General features: G+C 48.0%; 9 protein-coding genes across 9 annotated transcripts; 5 read left to right on the top strand and 4 right to left on the bottom strand.

The window, feature by feature from the left end:
* Positions 1-299: 299 nt before the first annotated feature.
* On the top strand, positions 300-1,069 carry ONS95_006601 (uncharacterized protein; the record flags this gene model as incomplete). Its single annotated transcript, XM_058500067.1, has 2 exons — positions 300-576; positions 660-1,069. The coding sequence occupies 2 exons, from the start codon at positions 300-302 to the stop codon at positions 1,067-1,069; spliced, it is 687 nt and encodes a 228-aa protein (XP_058349902.1).
* A 134-nt stretch (positions 1,070-1,203) lies between these two features.
* Positions 1,204-2,199, bottom strand: ONS95_006602 (uncharacterized protein; the record flags this gene model as incomplete). Its single annotated transcript, XM_058500068.1, has 3 exons — positions 1,204-1,508; positions 1,580-1,697; positions 1,843-2,199. 3 exons carry the CDS (start codon positions 2,197-2,199, stop codon positions 1,204-1,206), a joined length of 780 nt encoding a protein of 259 aa, XP_058349903.1.
* Positions 2,200-2,893: 694 nt separating this feature from the next.
* Positions 2,894-5,541, top strand: ONS95_006603 (uncharacterized protein; the record flags this gene model as incomplete). Its single annotated transcript, XM_058500069.1, has 4 exons — positions 2,894-3,162; positions 3,268-4,302; positions 4,359-5,278; positions 5,324-5,541. The coding sequence occupies 4 exons, from the start codon at positions 2,894-2,896 to the stop codon at positions 5,539-5,541; spliced, it is 2,442 nt and encodes an 813-aa protein (XP_058349904.1).
* A 509-nt stretch (positions 5,542-6,050) lies between these two features.
* On the top strand, positions 6,051-7,129 carry ONS95_006604 (uncharacterized protein; the record flags this gene model as incomplete). Its single annotated transcript, XM_058500070.1, has 4 exons — positions 6,051-6,096; positions 6,184-6,304; positions 6,354-6,703; positions 6,756-7,129. The coding sequence occupies 4 exons, from the start codon at positions 6,051-6,053 to the stop codon at positions 7,127-7,129; spliced, it is 891 nt and encodes a 296-aa protein (XP_058349905.1).
* Positions 7,130-9,080: 1,951 nt separating this feature from the next.
* On the bottom strand, positions 9,081-11,398 carry ONS95_006605 (uncharacterized protein; the record flags this gene model as incomplete). Its single annotated transcript, XM_058500071.1, has 4 exons — positions 9,081-9,866; positions 9,941-10,604; positions 10,747-11,113; positions 11,167-11,398. The coding sequence occupies 4 exons, from the start codon at positions 11,396-11,398 to the stop codon at positions 9,081-9,083; spliced, it is 2,049 nt and encodes a 682-aa protein (XP_058349906.1).
* An 868-nt stretch (positions 11,399-12,266) lies between these two features.
* Positions 12,267-12,809, bottom strand: ONS95_006606 (uncharacterized protein; the record flags this gene model as incomplete). The annotated part of the gene is made up of 3 exons (XM_058500072.1): positions 12,267-12,410; positions 12,475-12,614; positions 12,782-12,809. 3 exons carry the CDS (start codon positions 12,807-12,809, stop codon positions 12,267-12,269), a joined length of 312 nt encoding a protein of 103 aa, XP_058349907.1.
* A 186-nt stretch (positions 12,810-12,995) lies between these two features.
* On the top strand, positions 12,996-17,427 carry ONS95_006607 (uncharacterized protein). Its single transcript, XM_058500073.1, has 3 exons — positions 12,996-14,567; positions 14,619-14,775; positions 14,829-17,427. Exons 1-3 carry the CDS (start codon positions 13,016-13,018, stop codon positions 15,967-15,969), a joined length of 2,850 nt encoding a protein of 949 aa, XP_058349908.1. The 5' UTR covers positions 12,996-13,015; the 3' UTR covers positions 15,970-17,427.
* Positions 16,260-17,277, bottom strand: ONS95_006608 (uncharacterized protein; the record flags this gene model as incomplete). Its single annotated transcript, XM_058500074.1, has 2 exons — positions 17,049-17,277; positions 16,260-16,889 (listed from the first exon to the last, which is right to left on the bottom strand). The coding sequence occupies exons 1-2, from the start codon at positions 17,214-17,216 to the stop codon at positions 16,260-16,262; spliced, it is 798 nt and encodes a 265-aa protein (XP_058349909.1). The 5' UTR covers positions 17,217-17,277.
* A 1,576-nt stretch (positions 17,428-19,003) lies between the features above and the next one.
* Positions 19,004-20,985, top strand: ONS95_006609 (uncharacterized protein; the record flags this gene model as incomplete). The annotated part of the gene is made up of 6 exons (XM_058500075.1): positions 19,004-19,102; positions 19,155-19,605; positions 19,655-19,947; positions 19,997-20,115; positions 20,177-20,454; positions 20,510-20,985. 6 exons carry the CDS (start codon positions 19,004-19,006, stop codon positions 20,983-20,985), a joined length of 1,716 nt encoding a protein of 571 aa, XP_058349910.1.
* Positions 20,986-21,114: the final 129 nt, after the last annotated feature.

Below are 21,114 nucleotides of genomic sequence, written 5' to 3' on the forward strand. Positions count from 1 at the left end.
TGTCTCACAAACTGTGTCGACATTGGCCCACTTTGTGGTCTGACAAGAGATTTGCCCAGTTCGGGCTTACCGTCGCCATTGTTACTGCCCATAGGCTGCTCACTTGATCGTCCTTCCATGGTTATATAGATAGCTCTTGGTCCCCAAGTCCCAATTATCTCTCACTCAAGACTGTAAGCCTATATTGAATTATATTTGAAGACTTTCGTCTCACAAACAAAGTTTTGTCTACTCAAGTACTTCCTCAAAACTACTTTTCGCTTCCACTGTTTACTTAACCTATACAACCATCAGCCATCATGTCAGATAAGCTCGACGTTGAAGAAGCCGTTTACGCCAGTTCCTCTAGAGATAGCGTCTCTAAGCGCTTCTCAACGATAGGAGAACGGCCTCCCAGTGTCTCTCGATTGTCTGATACAGATCACTCAATCATATGCCGATCCATCGGAGCTTTGTCCAACGACGAGAACCACAAAATCTGCCAACCTTCCTCATACATATATCCTCCTAGAGGTCTCCCCAATGGTCTCTACAAAGACGTCATCCGCTCTAGGACACTTGCTCAGTATGAGTACTGTAAGTACTTCCTGCCATCTATTCCTTTGCTGGTACTTATCGATACTTACATCCTAGCCGAGGATTTATTAACACTCTTCCAGATATCACATCACTTCTCTTCACTGCAGCCCTGATCCTGCAACTCCTCCTCGGTGCAGCCCTTACAGCTCTCGGCTCTACCGATGCCGGTACAAACGTCCGCATCACACTCCTCGCCGCTGCCAACACCGTACTCGCCGGCTTACTAGCACTGATGCACAACTCAGGCTTGCCAGAACGATACAAGAACGACTGGACGGAATTCGATGAAGTGGAAATGTTCTTGAGGGAGCTGGTTGAGACGGGAATTGTGCAGACTGGATGGAGTAGGGATCAGACGATAGAACAGTGTTATGCGCTGTATAAGAGGGCGAAGGGAACGGTCACGAGGAACAAACCCACAGCTTATACGGCTAGTTCGGCAGCAGGGAGTTCGGTTGTTAAGAGTGAGAAGGCGATTCATAGGTCTTAAAAGGATCTGAGGCTGGACTTCCCGAGTTTGAGGTCCATGTATCTCGGCGTTGGGAGAAGATCAATGAGCATTTTCCATTGTTCGTATTCAATTTCCAACTTTCGAGTAAACATGCATCCCACTTCCACCTCCGATCAACAATTCCACCCTCCATCTCCAGCATATGCTGCACCTGTGACATACGTGCTGTCCGGCCCCAGTAAAAAGCAGATAATCCCAGCCATCTCTTCCGCAGTTCCAACTCTCTTGATTGCATTAGGCATACCCACACCCTCCTCTGGATTCATCTCCTGTGCTTTCTGCAACAGAGGGGTCATGATAGAGCCAGGAGTTATAGCATTGACTCTGATTTCACGATCACCGACTTCTTTCGCCGTGGCGCGTGTGAGTCCTATTACGCCGTGTTTGCTTGCCACGTAGGCAGCGCTGCCGGGGAAGCCTGGTGTATGTCAGTATTTTTTTACTTTGAGCATCCTACATATTTTCAAATATGAAGAGAGGAGTCCTTACCCATCACACCTTGAATGCTCGATACATTGACGATGCTGCCTCCATTCTCTATAGCTCTCAATTCAGCCCTCAGGGAATACATGAGTCCCGTAAGGTTAATGCCAATGATCCTCTCCCACTGCACAACAATCAGCTTGGGCACTTTGCAGATTTCAAGATTTCAAACTCGCTTCCCAAACCATGCTCTCACACAGACTCTCAGATCTTCAAGAACACAGAACAGGCAAAGCTCAAAACTGTCTGGGTGAACAGTTCAGACATACCTCCTCATCTTCCAACTCCACCAACTTCGTAATCCCATGCTTCTTCCCAATCACGCCCGCACAATTCGCTGCACCATCCAACCTGCCATGCTCCTTCACAATCCCTGCAATCCAAGCATCGACTTCCTCAACTTTAGAGACGTCCAACTTGCTGAGATGGAAGGAACCTTTTGCTTGTCCTCCTGACGAAGAGTCTGAGAGGACGGCTGAGAGAGTCGTCTTAGCGGTCTCGAGAGTTGATGGGATGATGTCGCCAATGCAGACTGTAGCTCCACGAGTGAGGAGGAGAGAGGCTGTGGCGAGACCAATGCCGCTGGCGCCGCCGGTGATGGCGATTACTTTGGAGGTCATGGACATCTTGGGAGATCTTGATGGTGGGGTCTCGAGTGTGAGTAAGTGATAAGGGAAGAGGGATATTTTGCGACGCTAAGAAAGGAATTTATATTTTCGATCTGTAGAAGTTCCGTAGTTTTCCCGTACTGTATCGAGATGAACTTTCATCAGATGAGATGGGTATATAGGTAGTCTAAGTCTCAAAACAGAAGCCGATCTTTCAGATGTCTCGCTCGTAAATACAAGGTCTGGTGGCACCAACGATACCCCGCGTTTAGTGCTCTTGGGCAGGTGTGCCTCGCCTGGAACTCGTGGAGAAACTACACCGAAATTGTGCTGCAGTGCCTCGAGAGTGCACAAGTTCGGCATAATCCAGGGCATGGCATGCATTAAATCCTTGAGCCGACCTTCCCCACGTTTCAGTATTGCGGTTCTCATGACCGCATTGGATGTGTGGAGGGGAAGCTCCATGAGTTGCTTTCCATTCTTCAAGTCTGGTGTCTTTATTTCTGAATTGCTTTGGTCATTTCCCGGTGGAGCTCTTCTGTGTTCAGTAGTAGATTTGAACGTTTAGCTCCAATGTTCTGAAGTAATTCAAACAAGCACAGAACGTCTAAGCAGTCCTTCTTGAGGGCGAATCCGCCGCACCCGGTAACGACACAGCTTCGAGAGCTTCAAGCTATTCATACAGTAACTACCAACACGAGAGGCTTTCATAATGCGCTGGACGACTTATCTTTTGGCTGCGGCAGCTGCTGTGGGTATAGAAGCCTCAACATTAACGCCACCAGTCCTCCCGTTGATTGTACGGAATCCATATTTGAGTACATGGCTAGGCCATGCAAGGGAAGATCCGTGGGAACATTGGCCCATATTCTGGACGGGTCAAGAGGTCGGATTGTCTGTTCTGGCTGCGGTTGGGAAGTCTGATACAGTTTATCCGCTGTTGGGGAGACCACAGGACTCGTTACCAAAATCTGGGGAAAGGTTGGCGGTCTTTTTTCTTGTTCCTTTTATGATTGAAGAGCTTCCTGGAGCGAAAATTACAGAGTGGATTCTCGACATAGAGCTGTACTGATTGTTACATTCTAGCTTCACTGTCTCGTACCCAAAGTACTTGGGAGCGACGTTCGATGCCTCGACCACAAACCTTACCTACCATATTCCTGCCCCGAATTCATCCCATGATCCTGCTGAGATCGTCCTGTCCTTTCTCTCCCCGATTACGCCAACTTCTACACTAAGACAATCAATCCCAGCTTCTTACTTGACTGTGCACGTTAGCGGTAACTTCGAGATTGACATCTATATTGACCTGAATGGACTGTGGGTCAGTGCGAATCGAGGAAATGAAATTGAGTGGGAATTGAGCCAGAGTCAAGCATCTTCTGGAGCAGGAAAAGAAGCTCTCAAGACCTGGAAGATCAAGAGAAGAATCGAGCAGCTTTTGACTGAAGATGCGGACCGAGGAGAATGGGGGACATTACACTTTACTGGACCTGCGGATGTGAGGCACGAAGCTGGAACATCTGCTCTACTACGACAGAGATTTTCTCGGACTGGTACATTGCAGAATATCGTAGATGACAGGTTCCGCTCGATTATGGATGACGAGCCTGTCTTTGCGTTTGCTAAGTCATTCAAGCTTAATGGTACCTCTGCTGCAGGTGGCAAAGCCCATGACAGTGTCCTCTTCACGCTGGCCCACGTCCAGGATCCGGTCATCCAATTTGCATCCGCTCGCGGAACCACGTTGATGCGTCCATTATGGGCGAGCTACTATTTGGGGGCAGATGAAGTCTTACAGTATCACTACGATGATTTTAGCAAGGCATTCGCACTTGCCAGTAATTACTCTGGACAGCTTGAAATCGACGCGCTGAAATCGGGTTCCGAGGACTACAAGGACATTCTTGCGGTGAGCGCTAGGCAAGTCTTAGGTGCTTGCAGCTTTGCTGGGACGCCTGATGATCCTATCATCTTCTTCAAGGAGATCTCTTCAGATGGGAATATGAACACAGTAGACGTTATTTATCCTGCTTTCCCGTTCTTCTTGTATACCAATCCGAAATGGCTTGCGTATCTTATGGAACCGTTGATCGAGCATCAGATGAGCGGACAATACCCGTAAGTTATTCTCAGTTCTTCTTTGCCTGTGAAATAGTTCGCTAACGAAATGAAAGGAATGACTACAGTATGCATGATCTGGGAGCACATTTTCCTAATGCAACAGGCCACCCGGAAGGGAGAGACGAGTATATGCCTGTCGAAGAGTGTGGAAATATGCTCATCATGGGTCTTGCTCTGGTAAACTCACTAAAGTATGACACCGAACCTGCCAGTATTTGGTCTGCGGTCGGAGATGACAACCCTATGGAATCTACCCGTGGATCATTCCCACTTCATATCGACGCTGAGGGCATGGATGACACGTTTGGAGGGCCAATTTCAGCTAAAGGGGAGAAGCAAGCCCGACAGTGGATTCAAAAGTCCTACAAACTGTGGAAGCAATGGACTGGCTACCTTGTCCGGGAAGCTTTGATTCCAGCAAACCAATTATCAACAGATGATTTTGCCGGCTGGCTGGCAAATCAGACAAATCTTGCGTTGAAAGGCATCATCGGGATCAGAGCTATGTCTGAAATCGCAGAACTGGTCGGAGAGACCAAGGATGCCAAGTTTTATCGCAACATATCCGAGGTTTATATCAAGAGATGGGAAGATGAATTTGCCATCTCAAGAGACGGTACTCACGCGAAATTGGCGTACACTTGGTACGGCAGCTGGACGACGCTTTACAACTTGTTTGCGGATTCGCTTTTATGCTTCCACTTACCATCGAGCTCGAAAGTGGCGATAGCCGATGGGCAGAAGCCGTTGATTACACCAACAATGTCAAGGACGGCATTTGTAACGGAGAAGATATACAAAATCCAGAGCGACTGGTATCATAACGTTCGTCAGAGATATGGGCTGCCACTGGACAGCAGACGTCTTGCAGCGAAAAGTGACTGGGAGTTCTTCGCGGTTGCTGTAGCCAGCAAGCAAGTTCGGGAAGAAGTTGTTCAATCCATCGCCTTGTGGGTGAATGAGACCTCGACGGGTAAGTTTCCTTGGATGCGTTTGTGGTACTTACTGACTGGGGCAGATTCACCGTTGACAGATCTGTACGAGACCGAAGGGACTGGCGGATTCGCTATTCACTCTTTCAAAGCAAGACCTGTTGTCGGCGGTCACTTTGCCTTTTTAGCGTTGGAGAGAGCGTGTGGTGGGAAAGCTTCTGCTGGCTTAAGCTTCTTGGATGATGTGCCAGCACGGGAATTTGATATTCCCACGGGAGATGGGAGACTCGATGGGGAACTGTAAAGAAGGCTGTATCATTCATTGGAGGCACCTTTCGTGTATGTGCATGAGCTTAGCATATTCGAAGCATCCATTTTTGCCCCAAAAAACCCCTGGCCTCCAATTAGCTCTCCACTTCTGGAGACGCAGACGTACATTCATATAACCACGGTATCACGTGATCCAAAGAGCTAAACGTGTTTTCTTGAATCGGTTGAGAAAGATCAAAACATCCTGCTGGAGAGCGCGAAGTAGCTGATAGACAAACTTTGGCTGCTTGTATTCATTGGATTTGGCAGTTAAGTGACCACATCGCTGCTCGGGCGCCCTTGAGGGAGATTACGCTAGTCTATTCAAGGCTTAGCTCCTTCTCACTAGCGCGACTTCCCTTTCGAATCAACATATTTTGTTCCAGCTTGATCTCTTCAACCCGAAACTCCAAACCTTTCATCACCACATTTCATCTTCGATCTTTATCGAGATCATCTCTGCATACAAATCCAATCCACTCCAAGAATCGAGGCCTGCTCATCATGGCTTCCATGGATTACGAAAACGAAAACGGTGCCCGTTACGAAGGTATGATCCCATCTCGTCGCCTTCTACTCCTCGTCGCAGATCTGCGAAATCGAAAGGATTCTTGCTGACTTGAAGTTCGACGCGTAGATGAGGCTCCTAGATACGAGAGAGATCGTTCAGCAAGCCCGCGCCCAAACCGTAGGGAGTCCCCTCGCGGAGCTCCTCGTCGCTCTGCATCCCCCAACGGTAACGGCCATGCCGACAGCCGGTTAGTACCAAACCTGCCTCTATACACTTCATCGACTGACATGTGCCAGCGGTCCTCCCGCCAAAAACGAGCGAGGTCCTCCCCAAGATGATGGCGCCATCAACCCTGGTTCCAACCTCTTCGTCACTGGTATCCATCCTCGCCTCTCTGAGACTGAGGTAACTCGTCTCTTCGAGAAGTATGGTGATGTCGAGAAGTGCCAGATCATGTTGGATCCTCATACTAAGGAGTCGCGTGGCTTCGGCTTCGTCAAGATGGTCACTGCCGATCAGGCTGATGCCGCCAAGGAGGGTCTTCAGGGTGAGGTTATTGAAGGCCGCACTTTGAGTATTGAGAAGGCCCGTCGCTCCCGCCCTCGTACCCCAACCCCTGGCAAGTACTTTGGTCCACCAAAGCGAGGCAAGTATCTTCTGCTCCCTCTACTTTACACAATTAACTAAAACAACAGAAGACGATGGCCGAGGACCGCCCCCAGGAAGATATGGCGAGCGCTACGACGATCGCCGGCGAGGAGAGCGTGATCGCGGATATGGAAGAGATCGTGGTTATGGCGGACGCGATTACGATCGTGGATATGGTAGAGACCGTGACGACTATGCGCCTCGTGGAGTTGACCGTTACTCCCGCGATGATCGATACACCCGAGACGATCGCCGTGGAGGAGGTGGAGGATATCCTAGAGAAGCTCGTGACTATCAGAGAGACGACCGTGGCTCAGCTAGAGAAGCTCCTCAACCGGCTGCTTATGGTGACCCAGCACCTCGCTCCGAGGGACGCGAACCAGGCTTCTCAAGTGACGAGAAATTCTCCCGTCGCGAATATTGATTGCTGACCAACGCAGGGGAGCGTCCTGCTCGTTAAATTCGTACGATCTCGGCGAGCACGACAAGAGCTTTGGATCTGCGACTTTTATTGATGCAGGGGCACCGCCACTTGTGCATTCTTTCTCATTTGTCTTCACATCATGGTCCAAAGCTTCGAGTGGCGGAAAATGCAAAAAGCGGGTGTCTCCTACAATCTCGGCGGATACGAGCGAATTTCGAGTCTATGGATGCCTTTCAACGGATTGCTAGGGTTTTTTTTTTTACTTTGTAATCGGTTCTATTCGGCACGAAAATTCGGTCAGTCAGTCGGGCACAGGATCTGTCTCAGCTAGGGGATTTCGGTGTCATTCCTGGAAAAGACATCTGGTTCTTTTACGTCTCGGTCAGCCCTGGGCTTCAGTCAGCACATCATGTCCCCTTGTACCAATATTGCAGCTTGCGCTGAGCTCTTATCACATTTCGGCTTTCGCTATGCCTTTCGAAGCTGTTCGACTTCGTCGTCTTTAGTCGCCAGAGCAAAATTCGAAAAGCACAGACAAAATCTCAACCGCAAATTCCGTGATCAATCAACATCTTATATCGCTTCCGAACAAACACTAATCAGCAGCCAAATTTTCCAACGTGCTCGCTCGCTCACTCAATACAAGAGATACAAAGCCTGTCTCTTTCGATTCATAATTGCCAATGCCAGCCTCACTCATTCACTTCCCGCCTTCTCTTCCGCCATAACCATAAATAGGCAACTCATCGTAAAATACTTCTTCAATCACGTTTCGGCCAAGCACATCACCCAGCAGAACCACTGAAGAATCGCAGCCAGAGCCAAAGCGTGTCCGTGCTTTGTGCTCTCTGGCGTGCAGTTTAGCGTAATGCAAGGTAAAGCCCCAAGTATGCCTGATATGGTGGCTGATAGGATCCCCTTCTTTACAGGCATGAATTGAAATCTGGTTTTGTGTCTATGGTAAGGGACTGTGCCGCTCCACATGTTCTCGGAAGCCGACACTTGACAAGGGATGAAGCAAATCACCCGCATTTGTGCTATACATATTTTGTGCTGAAAGCAATTAATATCTAGCCTACCTCGTGCCACTTGGGCATGTGCCTGTATGCGCCTGTATGCAGATGTATGGAATGCGGATCGCAGGTATGATGCGCAGCGGGAATGCAGGCTGCCAATTTATTGATCGAGGCGGATGTGGCGTCTGCACATCTTGCAAGGTCTGTGTGGTGAGACAGGGCCATAGTGCTGGATGATTCGATGCGATGGCTGGTACGGACTGCTATCTCCTCGCCTGTACGAAAGAAACAGAGCTCTGCTTAGAGAAAGGTAGGTCGTTGATGTATCGAGGCTTTGGACTGTTAAATAGATAGCATTTCAAATTTAGTCTTCAAAGGCGTACTCATGATCATCATATTTGCAGTCACTTCTTCCGAGTGCCCATCATGTATCAGGCTTACACTTCACCGACTTGCAAATTGTTTTGCAGGCTTGGACAGTACGTTCATCTCATACGTCTTGAAATATTGCTGTCAACTCTCCCACAATCCCTGCTATCTGTAACTCATATTCTGGCGAGGTCTTGTGATACACTATTTATTCGCTCTAATTCATCAGTGAGCTTTTCTACTCTACAACACATCCCGTTGATAGCACAGATGGGATCAGGAACATGAATGGAAATTAAGCAAAGCAAATCAACACGACTGGATGTGTGCATGGGTATCTCAAAATAAAACTCTTCCCTTGTCCTCCTTGCCATGACTCAGTATGGTATGCTTGTCCATTGCAGATGAGAAATCAGAAACGCCGCGATGACAAGACAAAAGACATTTTTTCTCGGAACAGGTAACATTTAGACGCTTGCTGTGCACATGAATGAAAAGTCTCATAGATAGACTCTCATGATCAAAAACAGACAGGAAGATGTATACCGGGGACGAGATCTGACCGTTCAAATCCAGTTTCCTGACAACGGCCTATCAACTCTAGCATTATCACTGCCAAAGGCATGCTCGGAAATATGTCCGTCAACAGCGGAATTCTTGGCTCTGCTATACCAATGGGCGGGTGTTGGTGCGCGCTTGTACTTGTTTGTTTTCTTGCCGCTCGCACTTCTTCCATTCTTAGAATTACCGTGCTGGTGGTGCTCATGCTGGTTTTCTTGCTCATTGCCATAGGCGTTCTGTTTCTCCTTCAGAACACTCATACTGGAGCCCATACTCGTATCTCTTGAAGCACGTTTTTCAAGACCAGGACTCCAAAGTTTCTGTACGCTGCCGAAGCGAGGGATGGACTTAACGGGTGACGGGGTACGACACATCCATTCTGATTCTGAGATTGTCATGGAGAGTGTGTTTTGGCTGGTGTCGAGTGTTGTACGGTCGTTATAGATGTCGTTTTCATTTTCGTCAGTGAAGTTTTGGGTTTGGTCCTCGATATCTTGAATCGGTGTACGACATGATGGCGGACAAGGCGAGTAGGAAGGCGAGTGCGAGTAGTAGTCTGAGAGGCGTTTGGCTGAGCGACGAGTTTTGCGGACTGTTATATTGGCCATCGAGAAAAGACTGTTGAGAGGAGGAGATGCGATGCCCTGGCGTTTGGATTTGGCTGGGTTGGGTTCTGGGAGGTTGGTGTCGTCAAGACTTGGCGAGGAGGGTAAGGCAGACGGAGAAGGAGAGGGCATCATGGGTGAAGTTGTGACTTCGACCTTGGCGAATTTAGCTACTCCTAGGACTGGCTGTGGAGATTGTTAGCTTGATACCTCTAGCTTTATGTTGAATTGTGCTCCGAATAGATGTTAAGCTGACATACCTCTGGAGATGCAGTGTCCCGCTCAACGTATGGAAGAAGGGAAGCAGCTATTGACGGAGAATGAGATATTCCAGAAGAGCTTCTTGAACGGCTGTCAGGATCATGTCTTTGACGTTTCAAAGAGCTATCTCTTGTTGGTATTTCTGGCAATGGTCGATCTAGATAGCCGTTCCAGTTGTTCTGAGGCGATGCCGGCTTGTCAATAACAGCAGCAGAAAACCTGGATGTGGGGACTTCTGGAAGACGTCGACTAGAAAATAAAGGAGTAATTTCAGGTGGTACGTTGAAGCTTGATCTGCTGCCTTGTTTGCTTGGAGGCCGCTCAGGGCTGTCGTCAAAGACGGATGTCAACCATGGATCGTTGGAGATAATAGATGACATCGAGCGCTTCAGCTGTTCGATTATTTGCTTCTCTTCCTCATCCGTGTCTTCTTCTAGTTTGGTATGTAGGTCCTGCGAGGCACCATTCAGAGAGAGAACGCTTGGAGATGCTGGCAAGAGAGTCCTTGGGTGGTTGTCTGGAATGAGCTGGAGGTTAATCAAATTGTCCCAGCTGCGGTAGTGGAACTTAAACGTTACGAAGGGACTGTCTTTGGGGTCTTTGAGGTGCCAATCATAAAACTTTGCTTCTTGGGGCTTTTCGAGAAGTCCGCCGCTGGGCATGCTGGAATAAAAATTAGTCCAATCCTCCAGATTTTCTTCGAAATATCGTTGGCGCTCCCAGGCTGGGCCTGCTCAAACGGCACAACCGCATCGTAACGTTGGAAGGTGCGCAGCCAAAGAAATATATCCGGTGGTAGGCTTACATGATTCCATAACCTTCTTGATTCTTGAAGTCCGCCAGCGCGGGCAATTTTCTCTTTCGTCCTCTGGCACGGAATACCATGACCTCGATCAATCCTCCATCCTTAGCGGCAGATGGTTCTTTTTCCTCGTATCCAAATATGAAAGGACGGGCCTCAGTTCCCATGTTGCGAAATAAGGTTCCCTCATACCTGTAATTCCACCTGTCACTAGGCTCGAACAGCCCTCTCATGACCTGGCCGCTTGGCTTCGTCTTCGCATCCGTTCCCCAGGATGTGATATGTCTGCCATTCATGAAGAGCTTGAAGTAGAACCATTCTGAGTGCATCGCAGCTTCAGCCACATTATATCGCATCCAGAAACGGGTCGCTGTAAACAAGTCAGCGTTGAGGGCAAGGTCGCGCGGCGTGGACACAACGTACCTGGCATGGACGGGATATAGACGGAGACTACTGACTGTCTCCCAAGTAGACGATCGGCCTTGCTGTCCGAGGATGCAGAAGGCGGCGTCCAGTCTGCATAGGCCGCGGTACCTTTGCGCACATCGGGGCTGCGATACGTGAATTGGGAGCTTTCTGGATGCGGGAACTCTGGGTGGAGCTTCAATTCTAGTTGAGAGACCACTGAGACCTTGATACCTCTGTGGGTAGGCATTTGGAGCTACCTAGATCGGTGGGTGTTTGTGTGGTGTTGCGAGATTGTGTGTTGATCTCGAGGTCTAGTTTCAAGAGCTTCGAGTGTCAATACGCGTTGTAAATAGACAAAGTCTTTCGCTTAACATCTACGTACCCAGAACAGCAAGAGACAAGACTGAACATACAATTGGTTTGAACATTAACGCATGGTACATCTTTCTTGGAGGCATATGTTGGAGGTATGCAAATTTGTCTCTTTGAAATGGTGGACTCCCGGCGTTGCAACCTTAGAATACCAAAGTTCAAGAAGTATAGAATTAAGAGCAAAGTACCAGATGCTGCCTTGAGAATCCTTTTTGCACAAAATTACTAACCGGATGTGTAGATTGCTACGCTGCTGTCTCATCAGGGCCAGCACGACAACCTGGTTCGTACTTTCGCAATGTGATACAATGTTATATGGACCTAGAGGATTGACTTTAGCCCAGTCATAAACATAAATCTGAACAAGATTCCGAAGAACATTTGGCTAGCAGTTAGGATGCCTTGATGAGTTCAAATAAAGAAACAACAAGCGCCCAGCTAGAACCTGGCAGTTGGCCTAAAGACCCAGCTCGATATCCATTGGCAAATCGCATCTACAGCTGTTGTGTTGCCGGTGGTTTGGGGAGATTCCTATTACCTCCTTGTGCAGTAGGATAGCCTTTAATCCCTCGAGGAAGCTCCAGAGAGCTACGACCCCCTCAACCGGTTGCGAGAAACCCCGACTGACCTACTCGCAAAGTAATAGCACCAGTCACAACTCATAGAGCACTCCGCCTTCTTCCCATGATGTCACATTTGCCCTTATGTACAAGCCAGCCCCAAACCATTTCCCATCGCCAAAATCATTTGCCCAGGACAGCTTTGGTGTCTTCGTCCTTGTCTATCAATCCTAGATTTCTAATCGCTCCAGCCTTTGGCGCATCGTCTCGAGGGTTGGCAGCAGCAGCTTTCCGGTATGCCTGTTGTAATGCTCGTACTCTCGTAGCCTGGGTATTTGGTCAATGCCATCCTTCTTTCGATCTGATGTTCACAATTGTGGGTTTCACGCACCTCCTTCTTGTGGTGTAAGCACTCATAGTAATCCTCCAATACCGGCGCACATTTCTTCTTTCCAGAGTCGTCGTCGGATGTGGTATTGACAACGTAGCAAGCTAGAACCTCTTGCCAGAAGGGAAAGCAGCGACTGGTGCCTACGAAAATAATTAGCAATTGAATGCCAGGAGACGTTCTCTGGTGTTGAGGGGAGCTCCAGAATGATGGACAGTTGGTGGTTGAATGAACGGCCCCGAAGAGGAATTGAGCCTCTCCTGAAGCTCCGGAAAGAGCCCGGAGCTTCATAAGAGCTATCATCACATACCTCCGTTGAGACCGAAGCCGGAAGACATCTTGTATGTTCAATTCGACGTGATTGGCGTTGATTTACAGTGATTTGAGGTCCGTTGCGGGACATGGTAGTCGCGGACTCTAGAGCATAGATGCCTGATATCAAGCCTGACATCCGAGGCGTTAACATGCGGGAACCTTGGCCAGCTTGAGCTCCTCAAGAAATCCATGGTCTTTGTTCCTTTGCGCTCCTGAGCATATTTAAGATATGGCGGAGTCAGAAATTACTCCAGCAAAAGCTGTACTTCTGGCAGTCCAGCTGGCTAGCAAGGGCCAAATTTCAGCTCTTCAAAATCTTATTTCCCTTCATCGCAAGACCTTACATACAGAATTGGTTCTGAGGATACTTCTCAGCTATTTGCCAGAAACTCTTGATGCGTCCGAATATGGTCCCTTTCTTGGGAGACTTGAAGCTGGAAACTGGGCGGAAGAATCAGATGCACCACTCAATTCCTCTTCCTTGGATGAGATCAGTGAAGAAGATGCGAAGAAGAAAGTTAGGAAATTACGCCTTCTACCTTTGCTTTGGCCAAATGCACCAGAAGATGCATCGACAGACCCTCTCGTCCTCTTTCTGATCCATCGATCATTACGGATAGACCAGAGTACTGGCCTGATTACACAACTACCTGAGCTCCTTGTCCCTTACCTCCCTCGTTCAGATTACTTGCGAACTTGGATGATATCTACGATCCTCCCATTAATGCGGCTTAACTACGAATATCACCCCGAAGAAGGCACAGTTTTGACCATACCAAAGTTCGAAAGTCTGGACGACCATGCAGGGGTGGCGTTATTGTTGTCAAAAACTGGCAGAGACCGGGTCAGCCACGCTGGGGTCGATCACACAGTTGGACGAGATCTAAAGGGCTTGGTCGGCCCATGGATGTATGGAGATTCAAGGACAAAGCGAAGGAAGCTACGGAAGAATTCATCGCTGAGTTTACGGGCGGTTGAGCCTTTGGAGGAACCAACAGCAGCGGATCACAAATACATGGGCTGGGAAGAGGTATTTAAATGGATGGTCGGTCAAGCCAGTACTACGTGGAGGGTGGCTGTCGAAGGCGTTGAGCAGTGGGATGGACCAGGCGATGTTGATTTAGGAGGTTACGAAGATGGAACAATGTGGCTGGACGAAGGCGATCAAGAGCATCTGGAGGCAAGATTCGCTCGAACAGTGCTTGCCACGGCGTATATTATTTCTGAAGAATCAAAGGAAGCTCTGGATGGCGTCCAACGTATTCTCATGCGAATTATCGAGCTTTTGGATCAAGACAGGATACCGACATTGCAAGCAGCATGTGCACTGCTTACCCCGGTGCCGGACCTTGAAGGAAGCGGTTTACTGCCAGCCAAAAGTGCTGCATACCTGAGGAATGACCTCTTGGATGACCACAATCCCTTGACCTCCCCGAAAGAAGAGTCGATCAAATTGCTTCATGCATTGTTGGTCAGCGCATTTCTGTGTACTAGAGCAAATTGTCCGATGAACATCAGACGGGCGGGCGAATTGGCTCTCATCCAGGATGAACACGAACAAAAGCTTGCTTTCACCAAGTTGATGCATCAATTGGCCAATGGGCCAAAAGGAGACGATAAATACTGGATTAAAACCAGGAATGAGATTTTGTGGTTGCGAGGGTGGGGTGCAGAGGAGCTCACGGAAAGTACCGACAGCATCAAGGGAAGCGGCATCTTTGGGCAACTTAGCAAAGAGTTCATTGAGGTCGAAGTGCTCAAGTCGCTCTTGACTAATACTCGTGAGTCCTTCCGAGAAACCCCAACTTGAATATCCTGACATAAAATCAAAGGCTATACTCTTGCACGATCCATTTATGAGGTTGCAATGGACCCACCATTACCCAAGGAAGTGCTTCATGATGCTATAGTCTCTGCCGCTAAGAACGCATACGACAACGCGACCAACGCAAATAAAACACGTGGTGGACTGAAGAAATGCGACGAAATGTGAGTATCTCGCAAGCCACTCATGCTAGAGTAATACTGACGTCCACTATCAGACTGCAAACATTCCCAGGCACACTGAAAGGCTCGACTGAGTATGAAGAGATGGAACACTTGGTCCGGGTCACCCACGAGGTTGGACAATACAGACTGGTCTTCAAGCAAGGAGAACCATTTAGGCCAGTAAATCTCCGTGTACACAGCGATCCAATTTCCATCATTGGCAAGATTCTCGACCAGAATCCCAAAAGCTATACCCAAATCCGAGACTTTCTTGACATGGGAAGGAGCATGGTGTTGGCTGGCTTGACAAAAAAGAGAGCAGAAAGCAGGCAACCTACAATACCACAAGAGGAACAGAAGGCAATTGCTGAAAAGCGTATTGTCAGTATGTGTATCGACGCCGCTCTTGCTGAAGATGACTTTGAGACAGCATATTCTTACGTGGTAACTCGACTCAAGGATATTGGTGGTCCAGCACATGCACGGTGTCCCGACTTAGAGCGAAAAAAGTCGGGTCTTTTCGCAGAGGCACCACCAAAAGTGCTTGATGATTGGTCTTGGCGAGCGTCACTTCAAGCTGGGAAGTATGAACGGACAAACAACACTGTCAAGCCTACCCACCTAGGTAATACAAGCGGAAACGTTGAAATCCGTCACCTCGAGCAGCGTATGGATTGTCTATCGCAGGCATTACGACTGGCTCCAAAGGCGACCTTACAGGAGATTCTCAATGTGTACCGCCGTTGTGAGGAGAAGTTAGAGCAGTTTGTGAAGGAAGAGGCCAAGATAGAAGCCGCTTGGGACGAGCAAGGAGACGACAACTTGATGCCTGGTGGATTTGCAGCAACGCCAATGAAAAACAACACGACTGCTGGCACATCTCGCGCTGTGGAAGAAGCACCAATGTCCCTGTTCGACTTGTCTCGTGCGTCTATGGCTCGAGCTCAAAGTGGATTCTCGGCTCTCTCGATGGTTAGGGGTAGTAATAGCTCAAGACAAGAGAAGCCGAGACCAGATTCAAGAGGAAGTGCCGAGCTGTCAAGAGTATCTACCCCAGATTCTGCAGGTCTCAAGGCCCCTATGCGGAAGAGAGATCAGTTGAAGAACGTTGCGGTTGGTGGCCTTGCTAGTGGAGTCGGTTGGCTTCTTGGCGCACCTCCTGTGAATCACAATGAAGAAGAGAGTAGAGATTAAATTTGAGTTTGCCAGGCTAGGGAGCCATTGACCATATATCTGGCGTTGAGCGGGAGTTTTGGGGATACTTGGTTGGAGCATAGCAGCATACCAGGCGGCGTCCTGGGTTTATGATACCAACAGTACCATGAGTGCTTGTAAGATTACAATACAGTTTACCACATTTGTCTCCCATAGAAATAATTCATGCCCTTTTGATTGATTGAGAACATGTAGAATATCAACGCCTATTACCTACGGCGGTTTTTTTACACGCTTCTAAAACATTCTCCATCGTCAAACCTCCCAACTTACTTCTTCGCAGCGTCAGCCTTCATTCCCTGCTGGATCCACGCCCTAGACTCCTCAGCCTTTTTCTTCATCAACTCTGGATTGTTTTTCAAGTCATTTGTCGTATCTGGGCCTGGAACCTGCCTTCCTTTCTCAAAGCCGGGTCTGGCAAGCAACTTCGCCTCCCATTTCTTCAGTGCTGGAAACTCATCAATCTCAACACCAGACCAGAAAGCAGAGCGGATCCATCCCCAATGGGCAATATCAGCAATAGTCAATCTATCACCGACAAGAAATCCGGACTTGGACTTGGCGAGATGTGTATCTAGAACGCCGTACAAGCGCCTGGTTTCGTTAATGTACCGCGTTGCCCCGTACTCGATGAACTCTGGTGCGTAGCGGTTAAAGTGGTTGGCTTGTCCTTGCATTGGACCTACACCGGCGTTCAGGAAGAAGAGCCAGCTGTTGACTTCATAGTACTCTCTTGATCCTTTGGGGTACGAGATCTTGTGGTCTTTGTCGTACTCGTCAACGAGGTATTGCTGGATGCTGCCGGATTCGAAGAGGTTGATTGTCTTGCCGTCGCTGAACGTGTCGGTGATTGCGGGGATGCGGCCATTGGGATTGATCTCTAGGAACCAGGGCTCTTTCTATTTTGGGTGTTAATACTCTACTTGTAGTTCCTTAAAAAAAGGTTTGGGGATAAATAGAGATTACTGGTACTGGTAACTATTGCAAGACATGGATATCGAGAAATTTGTGCAATACATATCGACAATATGAGAAGCAGGCTTGGATAGCATACTGACCTGAGTATTCTTTGAGATATCAATTTTTGTGAACTCATAAGGAAGACCGAGCTCCTCTAGGGTGATTGAAATCTTAATACCATTAGGAGTTTGGGTAGTGTACAGGTGAATGTTAGGACGGGAAGCCATGGTGATCTGATTTGACACTTGTGAGATGCGACTGGACATAGGGAAAATGTCTTGACAGAACCGAACCGGATGCTCTCTTTATATGCTTGGTAACGACTGTGTTGTTGCAGCTTACAGGAAGTGATGTATCTACCCCACCTGTCCCACCAGAGATGGTGTCATTTCGCTGCCTCGGGGTTGTGGAATAGCACGAATAAGAGCGGGCAGATTGATGCACGAAATTGCCGATGCTTGGTAAGCCAGCATTTTTGTATCAAAAGCTATGACATAATTACAAAGCCATACCTTACAATATCCTTATCGAGGATACTGGACAAATGAAAGCCAAGCCTGTCAAAGCTACCTAGGTATTTAGCAGCAGGAAAATTAGATGATTACTTATCGCCGAAAAGCTTACTTTCGGGGTCTGGCCCTTGGTGCCTACATCACACTAAGCACTAATTGGTTCCAGCATAATTCCAAGCGACTGTGAGAGATGCTTTTGCTCTTGTTTATGAGATATGATGTGGTATGCCACTGATGTTTTCTAAGTCGAAAGAATTACGAAAACTCCAAAAGTACACGCACATTTGAGCTGCTGGTGAGGAGCGGAGACAGTCAATGAGAGGGGAAATAGTAGAGAGGCCAAGATTTGCGTTTCAAATTACGAATGTGTGAGCGCGAAGCTGAGCAGAAGTGATGCAGTGGAAGCCAATGCTAGAGTATATACAGTGACGGTGGTTTTATTCTCTAAATTTGAGAAGTCGTAGCTGGAAGTCTTTAGTGTCGAGAATGGAGAATGGAGAGAGGATCTGAATATCTGGATTTAAAAGAGTGGTTGGATGAAAAATTCCTCAATGAGCATACTCCGCGATAAGTTTGAACATCTACAGAAGGATCTCAGTGGAAAATCAACTTCAACGAGACGTGATCAGAAAGCGTGGTTCGGGTTCTTGGTCGCCTAGAGGGGTTGTCTGGAGTCAATTGAAAGTAACTTATTGAGGCGCCGATTGATACAGATTGTGGCAAGCCGTGGCTCAGATTATTCTATCTTCCTGTCCTTCTGATCGTAAAGTATGCTTGCGATAGTCGTTGTTTGTTCTTGGTGACCCGTGCTTCGTTGTGCTCTTCTTCGTTTCACCGCCCATTTGGAAGATCAAACCTCCAAAAAGTCCAAACAAACTCCCGAATCCACCCATCAAACAGTCCTAACCAGAAATTGGTAGCTTAGAAATCTAGATATCACAAGGGCGGAAGAAAATATATGTCAATATTGATCGGCTCGCTTACTTAGCGAGGAAGTAAGCTTCACAGATGAGCTGCGCCGTTGACCATGAGAGGGACTGCACTACATTTTCGGACGTTTCAGATAGACCTCCGTCATTACTTCTGCTTGCACATCATGTTCCAGGCTGGTATCTGGAGTAGAAGGTTGAGGAATTCCGTAATTGAACGTACCATCAACGATCTTAATATAGCGTACCAATGTCACACTACAACCCTCCACTTCTTTATCTAACTCATAGAGCGTGTTGATACCCATGCGGGTAGCCTGAGTACTGCTCAATATAATCGTCACCTGTACCTAGGAGGGATGTTAACTGTATTTTATACGCCATCAAATTGATTCTCGCCTATCACGCCCAGAGTCCTCAAACAAGACTTTGGCTGAAAGATTGCTACACCATTGGTCCCACCCCTCATCCCGGTCTTCAGCTCCTCAGCCTCCTATCTTTGTTCATTCCCGCCATAGATATTGATGCCTGGTCAGTAACAAATCCAAAAGGGGCCAAATTCTCATATCAGTGACTTCATTGCTGCTTGGAGACGAATGTTGACTGTATCGCATGATGCCAGAAGGAGCAACCACACCGATCGTCAAGGTCCCAAGAAAGCGGAGACGGCCTCAAATATCGTGTACCGAATGTCGTCGACGGAAGCAGAAAGTGTGTAAATCCACTCCCGTCCTACAAAGCATGACATAACGCTGTCTCACAGTGCAAGGCGAGAACGAATGGCCCGTGTGAAAATTGCTTGCGACGATATCCTCCAGTGCATTGCTATGTGGATGAGAACGCTCACCGTAGAGAGGAAATTGAACATCAACCTTCAAGCACTATTGCTCTGCAACAAAGCTTTAGGTCATCGGTATCTAATCCTTCTTCACTAGGTCTACCAGAGATAGGCGGAAATACCCAAAGAGAACATGCGACGGCCTCCGAGGCGACACCTGCGGACCATCCAGAGTCTCTCGCATCCAATTTAAATGCCTCTGATCTCATCGTATACTATCCAAGAGTGGATCAAGCCATTTCTGGCTACAGCAGTGCACGAAGCACACCGTCCCCCTCATCGCAGGCGATAGGCGGGATGATTGCGGCAGTCAACAGCAGTTTGACCGATGCCTCGATCGATCCAACTCTTCGTAATGCTGAGCTGTTTCACCGTTGTAAGTGTCATCGATCATAAGCATCATCGATGATCTAATCTCTATCTAGTCCATCAAAAAGTGATTTCGAGTATGACATCCATTGATGGTAGCCACACACCGCAGATATTTCTGCAGGAGATCCTGCCATGGATGTTGCAATCTCATATCATGCCCCACATTGCCATTCTGATGGCTTCTGCAGAACAGTCGGCAGATAGTGTTAAAGATATGAAGCGGAAATCGGAGACGATAGCGATCAAATCCAAGGTCCTGGGGCTGTTTAACGAGTTCCTCGACAACGACTTCTTACTCGTGGGCAATGCTGCCATCAGGGCTATATTTCCATTAGTGACGACAGAGGTCAGTCAGCTCCTGGGAAGTCCATGCATTGAATACTAAACAGATGAAGTTTCTATGGGGAGACATCAATAACTTGTCGGCCCACATGAGAGGATTGAAGCAAATGGTCAAAATGAAAGGAGGACTCGACGCTCTTACAGACCCAGTTCTGCAGCACGCTCTTACTGTGTATGTTGTTTGAATTCTCCCTAGTGCAGAGAAAATATGCTGATTGGGACATGACAATCAGAACGGATTATCAATTAGCTTGCTATTTGGAGCAGAATGTCTTTCTCCAGACACTTAAAGAGGGGACTTGCCGAATTGTCAATGTGTCTCCATCTTACAGTCCAACGCTGTGCTCTCCCTTGGTAGATCATCCCAAGCGCTTTGCAGATCTCGGGTCAAAGTTGGGCCTAGACGATTTGTCCACCAAGATTCTGGATGATGTTAGATTCCTGACACTCTCGCTTCTCAATGCTGAAAGTAGTGCGGAACAGCTTGTCAAAATCCGAGCAACAGCTGAATGTAAGTATAATAGCTCCGCCACAGTTTGAACGGATGGTATAGCTCACATTGCCAGGGCTTTACACGCGCTTAAGTTCTTCGATACTACCACCACTTACGCCACCATCTCTGATCTCAAACGCTCTTAGCCACATGATACACCTAACAGCAAAAGTGTTCACCAGCTCTATCAAGAACATGACGCCACTATCCGACTCGTTTACCTCGTCAATGCACGAAGAATTTCACTCGTTTCTCGCCTTGATTCCAAAAACGCTTTGGAAAGACCTACCAGGAATATGGTACTGGATCTTGCTAGTAATCTGCCCTTCCGGCGAGAAGATGGGACAAAGATCGCTTGTAGCAGCTGGCAGAGCTAAGTGGTTTAGAAGGAGGATGGCTGTGGCTGGTACGGCAATCGCGTTTGCAGACTTCGGTCTTGGAACGCTCATGGTCCAAAGATTTTGGCTCGTGCAACAATGGATTGAGAGTGGAAAGAAAAGCTTCCCTGGAAGTGCAGACTTCTGTAGGGATTCGCCAAGTTCTTGGTGATCCGAGAAGCACTGTGCATAGAGGCCTTTTGTTTTGATGGGACACGAAACTCGAGGCGCAGATCCAAGGGTGTCGGCAAATACTGTGAATCACGTGATATACATGAAAGGGCGTACAGCTACCTAGACT

The sequence above is a fragment of the Cadophora gregata genome, assembly GCF_030347475.1.
Source record: "Cadophora gregata isolate MNR1 chromosome Unknown scaffold_18, whole genome shotgun sequence".
Classification (NCBI taxonomy): Eukaryota; Fungi; Ascomycota; class Leotiomycetes; order Helotiales; family Ploettnerulaceae; genus Cadophora; species Cadophora gregata.

Excerpts from the sequence above, each read along its gene's own strand:
- ONS95_006607 (XM_058500073.1), top strand. The coding sequence starts at position 13,016 with ATGGCGGAGTCAGAAATTACTCCAGCAAAAGCTGTACTTCTGGCAGTC. Across the intron at positions 14,568-14,618 it reads GTCGCTCTTGACTAATACTC|GCTATACTCTTGCACGATCC; the intron begins GTGAGTCCTTCC and ends ATAAAATCAAAG. Across the intron at positions 14,776-14,828 it reads CTGAAGAAATGCGACGAAAT|ACTGCAAACATTCCCAGGCA; the intron begins GTGAGTATCTCG and ends GTCCACTATCAG.